Below are 10,344 nucleotides of genomic sequence, written 5' to 3'. Positions count from 1 at the left end.
TCCCATCTGGTTCAGCAGAGGTCCAATGTTGCCCTTGCTTTTCCTCCAGCTCCCCACATATCTGAAAAAGGACTTTTTATTCCTTCTCAGTCTTCTCTTCTTTGGACTAAATAAGCCCAGTTCCCTTAGCCTCTCCTCACAAAGTCATGTCCCCCGACCCCTCACCATTTTCGCTGCCCTCCAACTGGACTCTCTCTAATTTTTCCACATCCTTTCTGTAGTGGAGGGCCTAAAACTGAACATAGTACTTCATATGTGGCCTCACCAGGGCTGAATAGAGGGGAAAAATCACTTCCCTTGACCTACTGGCAACATACCTACCAATGCAGACCAGTAGGTTGTTAGTCTTCTTGGCAACAAGGGCATGCTGCTGGCTCATATTAAGCTATCCATTGTAACCCCCAAGGTCCTTTTCGGTAGAGCTGCTGCCAAGCCAGTCAGCCTCCAGCCTGTACTGGTGCATGGGATTGTTCCGTCCTAAGTGCAGGATTTTGCACTTGTCCTTGTTGAACCTCATGAGATTTCTTATGGCCCAATCCTCCTCTTTGTCTAGGTCACACTGAATCCTAGCCCTATCCACAGCGTATCTACTATTTCCCCCAGCTTGGTGTCATCTGCAAACTTGTTGGGGGTGCACTCTATGCCATCTTCCAGGTTGTTGATGAAGACATTGAACAAAATCAGCCCCAGGACTGCCACCTGGGGGACTCCACTTGATACCAGCTGCCAACTACACACTGAGCCCGATGCTCCAGCCAGTTTGCTATCCACCTTACAGTCCATTCATTCAGCCCATACTTCCTTAGCTTGCCTATGAGAATGCTGTAGGAGACCATATCAAAAGCTTTGCTAAAATCAAGGTACAACACAGCCACTGGTCTCCCTGCATCCACAGAGCCAGTCACCTCATCATAGAAGGCAATCAGGTTGGTCAGGCATGACTCGCCCCTGGTGAATCCATGCTGACTGTTCCTAATCACCTTTTTCTCCTCTAAGTGCTTAGAAATGGATTCCTTGAGGATCTGCTTCATGATTTTTCCAGGGCCTGCGGTGAGGCTGACTGATCTGTAGGTCCCTGAACCCTTCTTTTTCCCTTTCTTAAATATGGGCAGTATTTCCCATCATCTGGGACCTCTCCTGATTGCCATGAGTTTTCAAAGATGATGGGCAGTGGCTTTGGAATTGCATTAGCTAACTCAGCACCCTTGGGTGCATCCCATCCGGCCCCATGGGCTTATATATATCCTGCTTTTCTAAATAGTCCCTAACCTGTTCTTTCACCACTGTTGGCTGTTCACCTCCCCACCAAACTGTGCTGCCATTTGCAGTAGCCTGGGAGCTGACCCTGCCTGTGAAGACTAAGTGAAAAGGGCATTGAGTACTTCAGCCTTTTCTGCATCTTCTGTCACTAGGTTACCTCCCCCTTTCAGTAAGAACCCCACACTTTCCCTGATCCTCTTGTTACTGACATATTTGTAGAAACCCTTCTTGTTACCCTTTGCTAGCTGCAACTCCGATTGTGCTTTGGCCTTCATCCCTGCATACATGAGTAATGCTCTTATATTCTTCCCTAGTTATTTGTCCAAGTTTCCATTTCTTTTTTGTGATTTACTTTACTGAAAAGTTCCCTGCTAAGCCAAGCTGGTCTGCCATACTCGCTAGTCTTCCTGCACATCCAGATGGTTTGTTCTCACACTCTCAAGGAGGCTTCCTTAAAGTACAGCCAGCTCTCCTGGACTCTTCTCCCTCTAAGACTGGCATCCCAGGGGATCCTGCCCATGAGATCCCTGAGTGAGTCAAAGTCTGCTTTTCTGAAGTCCAGGATCTATACTCTGCTGCTCTCCATCCTCCCTTTCATCAGGATCCTGAACTCAATCATCTTGTGGTTTCTGCTGCCCAATTCTTCCCTGTTTGTGAGCAGGTCAAGAAGAGCACGGCCCCTGTATGATTGCTCTAGCACTTGCACCAGGAAGTTGTCCCCAACCCTCTCCAAAAACTTCCTGGATTGCCTTTGCACTACTGTGTTGCCCTCCCAGCTGTGATAACTTTAATACCTATCAAATTATATCAATGGCTAACATAACAATTTATTTTACATTACAGCCTAACAATTTCATAATGCTTCTTTATTTTCCAATAATAAAGTGACAGCTGCACCCTTCCATTAAATTAGTGAGCAGCAAGTTAGGGAGGAATGGAACAGCAACTTTATCTTTAAGTAAAGAAAAAGAAATTGACCTGCAAATAAGTTTTTTCCAGCCAGCCTTACCCAGAAGAAATTAAAAGAACATAGAATCAGACTCACTTGAAGCATTGTTTCTGACCTCCAGATCTCTTGGGAAGCAGGGTCTGCATTCACTGAAGGCTGATGGGCAATATGTCGTTTCAGGAGGCTAGTGTGATGCATGCCATAAGAGGTGAAAGGCACTGATGGGGACCTTTAGAGAAAAAAGGTGCATAAATTCCATAATTTTCAAGCACAAACAAAAGGTCGAGAAAGGGACTGTAACTTGTAACCAAGAAAAACTGGACAAAAATTTGTGCCAAAGACAGCCATCTTAACAAAAAAAGAGCATGGTAGGATATGGGAGCATGAACAAAGATACCAACATAATGACTTTCAAGTTGTCTGGTGTCAGCAGTGAAGTATTACACATAAGACATTCAAATTATAAAAAGATGGAACCATTTTCTTCTTATCTGTGGTGAGAACTCAGTTCAAACAAGCCAGCTTTTATGATCATTGCCTGTACAATCTAGCACTGGCACTACATATTTAACCTGATTAGCCGTTACCTGGGAGCAGGTGAAGGGATGGTTCCGCCAGGATTGGAAGAAGGTGGAGGAAGGACACTGCCTTCTGTGGGGAGGAACCACTTCAGGTACGCATCCACCAAGATGAAGTATGCACTATTTGAAGTACTGACATGATGAGTGATGGGAGTATTCTGAAATATGTATATAGCACATATTTACATTAAGATACATTATTACAGTATATCAATGGACACAGGGATATCAAGACCTGTAGTAAAAATCTGCTAAGTGTCATTGTAGACTTGATGCAGAAATTACTCGGTAAGTATCTATGTTCTGTGTTACACAAGAAATTACCTAGGGCAAGGCTTGACAACATTTTTAGCTGGACTGCTAAAAACACCCTAACCCTGACCCACTGCTCAGCTTGATGTGCCAGAGGCAGATGGCTGGGGAGCTGTGAGAAGGCCTGATCCTCGTTGCTCGTAGCAGGTGCATGAGCGCATCTGGGTGGACTGTGGGGAAGGGGTCAAGATTACACTGTCCCTACCCCTTCCCCATGTGTCCCAAGGCATGTGTGCAGCCACTGCCACCAAGATGCTAGTGCCAGGGCTCTGGTGCAGCTGTTTGCTGTCTGCCCGCCACATGCTTCAGCTGCCCAGAGCCTGGGTCAGCTGTGGCAGGCAGCCAGGAAGCTGCAAACAGCTGCACCAGGCTCCTGAGTCCTGGCTGGCTCTGTGGCAGCGGTGGCTGCATGGGTGCCTCAGGGTGCGTAGCCAGGAAGGGGCTGGGGGTAGTGCAACCCTGGCCTCTTTCCTGCTGCTCACCCCAAGCTGTGTGCGCAGATGCTTCTGCAGTGGAGCCTGACAGGGTCTCTAGAGTCTGGTGCAGCTGTTTGCAGCTTCCCACCTGCCTGCCATACCTGGCCTGGGCTATGGGCAGCTGCTGCCTGCCATGGAGCCTGGGCTGCTCTCAGCAGGGCTTGCAGCCTCCCTGCCACCCATTCCAAGTAGCCCAGGTTCCATGGCTAGTGGCAGCTGCCCAGATCCCAGGCCAGCTGTGGCATGCTGTGCAAGATAGCCTCACATGCCTTACTGCCATGTGTGCTGGGGGCTGCTGACCCCTGGACTAGGGATTTACAGCATTCTGTTCTGCTTTAAAGAGGTATGAATCATTGCAGAAGAGTTTGCAAAAGTAGTATGAGACACACTTCACATCAAGAAACCATCACAGATGAACGATCACAGTTAGATGCTGCTAAAAAACAAGGCAAAGTTTAAATGTACAATACCATGTAAGAAGTCATGCAAGTTTTTACAACAAACAGATAAGCACCATGATCAGTAGGTATAAAGTAACCATGCACAGGAAGCTTAAATTATTTCTATACTTCATTTATCCTTAGCCACAGGCTATGGAATATAGCACGGGTGGTCAACCAGCAACATGCATGCCACAAGTGGCATGGGAAGCCTCTGCAGATTGGCATTCAGCAGACTGAGCAAGAAACAGAAAACGAAGCAGCAGATGGGACAAGGAAGGGGATCAGAGTGGTACTTGGGGAGGGTGTCAGGCTTAGTTTATGGCACACCTGCCAAAAAGTTGCTCCCCACTAGACTGCAGCCTTAAGAACCATTAGTTTTCTTCCTTTATAGTGGTAATATGTATAATTGCTGGCTACGTTTGAAACTTAACCAATGATATTTAGAGAGGAATAGTTGTGTGATCCAGCTAACCTGAATCTTGTATCTAAAGCCATGTAGGGTCTTAAAAGTGCCACAAAGAAAGAGTTTGCCAGAGTGGTGCTGTTTAACAAAATATGTACTTACTCTGTGTGTGATGAGGCTAATTGCAAAATAAAACATGTAATATTCAAATGGATCTGGAGAGACAGAGTCAAGGATACACAATACAACAAAATTACACTTATTGGCAACATATGAGCATTTGCTGCCTTGATTAGACTGCTTCCTATACCCGATTTAGTTAGTTTAAAGGTAGCTCTGGTGTTTCTATATTATATTGCATTGTGCTAGTCCCTAGCAAATACATAAAGCAGATTTGCAAAACAGATATAGTTTGATCAGTGACTTAAATGAGACCAACATTCCACCCAAGTGACTTGAATGAGACCAACACTCCACCCATGATGTTTAATAGAATATAGATTTCAGTAACTTTAGATCTGGGCATTTTCTTGCAGCATAAACACTGCAGCAGTGAGCTAATACAGATCACTGTTGAACTGAGTCAAGTAAAAGGAGAATAAAGCAGAATTTGTTCTCAACCTGTCAGATTTAGTTACCTAAAATATTAAAGGAATTAAGATAGGGTAAGCCCTTAAATTAGTAAAAGGATACTGAGAGCTAGGTTCAAACTTAGGCCACCAGATGGAGGGAACTGGACTTTGTTGTGGTACAATGAGCATTCTGGTAGGACTCGCTCATGTATTGAGGCCTTCACAGGACCCTGGAATATAAGAATAAAGGAGATAATGAATAGGCTACTCAAAACAGGCTACTTGAATGAGGTTTTGAGAATGCATTCATGTATTTGGTTGTAAAAGGATTCCTGGTTCTAGTTCTAGAAGTTAGCCTTCGGGTAGCAATGGAAAAAGTATTTCACACAGCATTTCCAGGCCCCTCTGTTTTCAGGGACTTTTTCACTAGTCCCCCTACCTCCGGTACTGTGGATACCGATAAGGTACAGCTATTGCCTCACACCACTTGAGCCAGCTAGAAAAACTAGTCAACCACAGGAGGGGCTTGTTTTGCTACAGGCAAGTGTTACATTCCACATGTAGGAGAACATTTCGTTTTCATTACACATGGAGGGAAGTGCCTTCAGAGGTATGAAATGCGGTTACAGAAAGAGTTGCTTTCTGACAAGCTTGAAAAAATAGTTTTAAAGCTCCATATCTATCAGTCATTGAGATAATAAATCTAGCCTCTCTTTCAGTGGCAGAGCAGCAAATAGAAAGTAAGTTCCTTAGCTGAACAGCACACACGTGTGCTTATAGTAATACAAGTAATACAACTTCCTATACAATCCATAAGGATGGAAGATTCTCTTCTTCTAACAGAGCTCCAAATACTATAGAAAGTTCTTCTTCAGAGCATGATCTCTCGCTCTAGACCGAGAGATCAATAACTACAATAATAGGCCCTTCACCAAACCCAGGGTACCTGACAGCAAGAGATATTCCAATAGCCGCAACAACAGGATCTTCTCTCATATTTACAATATTTACTGGTTACTTACTGGGAGATAGGAAACTGGAAAATCATATCTATACTCCTCTGCTTGGAGTTTGTAAACCAGCTTCATCATTGGGCCACTGCAAATAAGCATTAGAGGAAAAAAGCCACAATAAATCTATCTCTGTGCATCTTTCATAGAAGAGTGTTTGTACAAAAAAGAAACAAGTCAAGGGCTGGGTTATTGATTCCCCTTACATTTTTCATCTGCTTCAAAACAAGTGAGTTTACCTTGGATCCAGGAAATCCAGGGCAATAGCATATTCTGTAGGATGTGTTCTTCCCTGCAAGGAGCGAAGATTCCAACCTACAATGATGCCATCCAGGCTACCAAAAATACTCTCCACCAGCCATGGAAAGATGGCATGCAGTTCCTTCAGGGAAACAGCCAGAAAAAGGGATCAGGTCAAAACAAATAATTTCTAAGGCAACGAAGAATTCAACAGTGATCATCAGTATTTTGTGCGTCACAACTAACAGGGCTAGTGTCCTCATTTTTGACACTTCAGGAAAGGATGAAAGATATGATTTAGGAATGTAATTACTTTTAATTACTGGAAGAAAAGATATGAAACTTTTGAGAAGCTATTAAATTCAGAACACTTCATTTGAGGACCTCAATGTTATTTGAAAAGGTGGGAATGAAAAATGGTATTTGTGAAAGCCTACTGAAGTATAGCTCAGCATGGATTCATGAAAAATAGTAACTGTGTACCTTGGCAGGGAAGTCCTCAATGACTGTTTCCAGATCATGGCACCTCTGAGCAAAGGGCTTGTTCACACAGTCTGCTTTCAAACTGGCCTGTCATGAACAAAATTCTGACATCAGAACACTTCAGCAAGACGACTGCCGAACAGACAAATATTGGCAGAATTCCCTAGACTGCTCCCACAGCAATGCAATGCCCATTGACATTGCTATAGCACTAATTTATTTACATTCTAAATTGGCTGTTTGGTGGAATGTGAACAGGAGCTAATCTCAGCTCTAGTTTTTTTTAATCCACTTGGATTTACCTTTCACGTTAAAGAGGAGACAGATGGTTAGTGAATGTTCAGGTACAGGTAAAACAGGACAGCATTATGAATTGTCCACAGACAGATGAGGCGGGAGCAGCAGGAGCTTTGCCTGTGTCGGGTTAGGGCGTTAGGGCTTGTGGTTGCATTTGGGGTCGACTGCATAGTTTTGCTAGTATAAACAATGTATTTGTAGAGGATGGTTCGGATAGGGATGATACTGCCTCGGGCAGGGGTTGCACTAGAGACTAAATGACCTCCAGGAGCTCCGTCCAGTTCTGCTTCCCTGCAGTTCTGCAAGCGGTCAGGGTATCGCTTCCAGGGTGCTTTAGCGAGCCTGACTTACACGAAGCACATCAGAAAGTACCCCATGGATGACTCCCTGCCCAATCCCAAGCGGCTCACTGGAAGAGCGTTAGTGGCAGACCCGCAGCATCCGAGACCTCCCTGCCGGAGCCTCCTGGGGCGGACACTCACCAGTAAGAAGCTTGGCTGCTGCAGGTGAGGAAGCGCCATGACTCTTTCAAGAATGGACAAATGCAGGTGGTGGCGTCTCAGGAAGTCACAGCCCGGAGCCAATGGGCAAGGGCTGTCCACAGCCTCAGGCTGCTGGGGCTCCCCCTGGGCAGGCACAAAGGAGGCAGCGTACAGCACAGAGCCGGGCCGGATCCCCACACCTCACTATGGCTGTGGTAAGAGAAGCGGCAGAACCCCGAGCCCCTGCCAGGCCTCCCTCCCTCATTAGCCACCCCGCGGCCGCGGCCCTACGCCTGCTGCTGGGCCCGGAGACACCGGGCGCAACGCGAAAAGCGGGGAGAAGCCGAGGCAGCTAGTCTCGTCGCTCCGAGCCAAGGGCCGCGTTAGCAAGAGCAGGGAACCGACGTGGGCGGCGCTGCGGCCCGGCCACCCAGCCCCGGCTAGCGGCGCTACAGCCGGGCGAGGGCGAGGGCGAGGGCCCCGGGCCACTCCTCACCTGCCCAAGGCGCTGCCCCCCGCCAGCGCCGTTTCAAACGGCCGCCGTTACCCTTGGGTCGCGCGGTTGTGACGCCCCCGCCCCCGCCGATGATGCAATCACCCGCGCGCCGGCCGTGTGGGCGGGGCCTGCCCTCCTCCTCGTCGCTGCGGGTGAGTGTCGCCCGGCGCTTGGCGGTGTGTCCTGCTCTCGGGGAGCGGCCCTGCGCTGGGAATTTTGTGCTATAGCGGATGCGGCGCAAGGGCCCCGGGTCCCCGTTACGTCTGTTGCGCAGTTAACGGGTGAACATTTAGACAGGCCTCAGGTGCGAAGTAATTATCGCACGGTAAAAGTGACTGTCCAGCCGAATCAAGAGCCGACCAGCCACGAAGTTAGTGCTTGAAAATGTGTAACGACTCCATCGCTCAGGAGTGCTTATCCTCCAGGCCAGATCTGGCCCGCGGGGCTGCCCCCTGGGTTAGGAAACTTGGCGGCGCCATGTGGCTGGATTGAGCCTCACCCCCATCGCAGCAAAGGGGGATCCCGGCTGGGCACAGCCACCCCACCTCAGCACAGGCTGCTCCCCTATCTCTGGATCGGGACTGCTCCACACCGCCTTTGTCACATGCTTGTATCGGGGCCAGGCTGCCTCCTCCCCCTCCCCCAATATCTGAATCGGAGCCACTCCACCCCCACCCCTGTGTGCAGGTCATATTGGAGTCACTTTGTCCCCTGCCCTGCCCTGCCCTGCCCTGCCCATCTGGATCAGGGTTGACTTGCCCCTGCCCCACACACCTGGACCAGGACCAGGACCAGGTTGCTCAACCCCTATCCAGCCCCCCATCTCTGCCTTGACCCCACCCAGGGTGGAAGGATCAAAGGTGGGCTGGACAACCCCCCCTACAGGGCTATGTAGCAAAGCCCAGGATGGGATCTGTTACAGATAGGGTGGCCATCACAGAGTTGTCCCCTGTTGATACGAAACTGGATACCTTTATGTCCTCTATTTTTCTCTTGAAGAGAAGAATAGTGGACATAAAGGCATCAGTTTCCTATCAATAGAGGACAGAGTAGTAGAAAACCTGAATGTCTTCTATGATGGCCACCCTAGTTACAGACTACCAAATTAAACAGGATGAACTGCTGCTTAAGCACCAGCCTGTAATTCATGGAAAGCAAAACTGTTGCTAGTGGGGACTGGGAGACAGCTGGTGGACATCTCATGCAGCTAGTAGTAAATACCCCCCCCACTCCCCCCCCACCTGGAATATCTAAAATTTAAAGATGAATATTTTTTTTTAACACCAAAAGGTTTTGGTCTTAACACAAGGTAGCTATTTGGGGCCTTACTATGATGGATAAAGGTAAATTAATAACAAGACACTGATTGCTGTGTAAGGATCAGTGATCATGAAATGATTATATTTAATATAGGCAAACTGACTCAGTGGACAGTTTCAACAGTAAGATTTGCTTTCTGCTTCAAAAGGGACAGATTCTTTGGAGGTGAGAAAATTACAAACAAATGTTGATTAAGAGGAAAAAAGTAATATAAATGAAATTTAGTAGGTTTGAAAAATGGAGGGCAAGTTTGGCTAAAATCACATCCCAATTCACTAACAAAGGTGGTAATTACACAAAAAGTCATATATAACAAATATAAAAAGGGGCAAGAGAGGGTGATCAATCTAAGTGTTAAGTCATGACATGTAGAAAACTGATAAAGGAAGTTATGGGGAAATATCCAGAGCTAAGGACAATAAGGTGAATTTTTAAAGTATGTTAGAAACCAGAGAAATCATAATAGTGATGTACACCCAATACTAGATAGGATGGTAACGTCTATTAATAATGATGCAGAAAAGGCACAAATGTCCAGTAAATATTTCTGGTTTTACCCGGAAAGAAACAGGATTATGGTGTTACAAGGAAGATGTTAGTAGTTATCTACTAAGCATATTTATTTTGAAAGCAACGGGTCCAGGTATTTGCAATGATTGAGGAACTCTGGCCCCGAACTTATTTTTTTTAAACAAATCTTGAGATACTGGGTAATTCCAGGAAATTAGAAGAGTGCTAATATTCTGCCAATATTCAAAAAGCACGATCCCATTCAGAGTAAGGAAAAATGATATAGGATTCAACTGGCAAGGTATTAAATGACCTTCTGGATAGGCAGAGACAAGTTTATAACAGCAGAAGTTTTTCCTAAATTTCATGATGCAGAGACAGCTGCTCTCATTACTCTTAGTCAAGAACTTCATTGGTAGCTGTCAATGAAGAGACATAAGGCAGGCAGAAAAAAAATAGGAAATCAATGTAAAAAAATATTCTATCAGTTGAAATGATAGAGTAGTAAAG

The 10,344-nt window shown here is 46.4% G+C and overlaps 1 protein-coding gene across 2 annotated transcripts in view; it reads right to left on the bottom strand.

The window, feature by feature from the left end:
* The window catches only part of SMPD4 (sphingomyelin phosphodiesterase 4), a 35,906-nt gene extending 27,826 nt beyond the window's left edge, over window positions 1-8,080 (bottom strand). For both annotated transcript variants that reach the window (XM_019506874.1, XM_019506875.1), the window contains exons 1-9: window positions 8,005-8,080; window positions 7,509-7,652; window positions 6,730-6,816; window positions 6,246-6,388; window positions 6,019-6,094; window positions 5,118-5,226; window positions 4,587-4,639; window positions 2,797-2,948; window positions 2,306-2,438 (exon numbers count right to left, since the gene is read on the bottom strand). In XM_019506874.1, the coding sequence (XP_019362419.1) occupies window positions 2,306-2,438; window positions 2,797-2,948; window positions 4,587-4,639; window positions 5,118-5,226; window positions 6,019-6,094; window positions 6,246-6,388; window positions 6,730-6,816; window positions 7,509-7,547 (792 nt within the window). In that variant the 5' untranslated portion in view covers window positions 7,548-7,652; window positions 8,005-8,080. The remainder of the gene's footprint in view (window positions 1-2,305; window positions 2,439-2,796; window positions 2,949-4,586; window positions 4,640-5,117; window positions 5,227-6,018; window positions 6,095-6,245; window positions 6,389-6,729; window positions 6,817-7,508; window positions 7,653-8,004) is intronic.
* Window positions 8,081-10,344: the final 2,264 nt, after the last annotated feature.

This window comes from Gavialis gangeticus, unplaced genomic scaffold (assembly GCF_001723915.1).
Source record: "Gavialis gangeticus isolate Ggan-Ray unplaced genomic scaffold, GavGan_comp1, whole genome shotgun sequence".
In the NCBI taxonomy this organism is placed as follows: domain Eukaryota; kingdom Metazoa; phylum Chordata; order Crocodylia; family Gavialidae; genus Gavialis; species Gavialis gangeticus.
The sequence above is the reverse complement of the archived record's forward strand: the minus strand, read 5'-3'. Positions and strand labels throughout refer to the sequence as shown.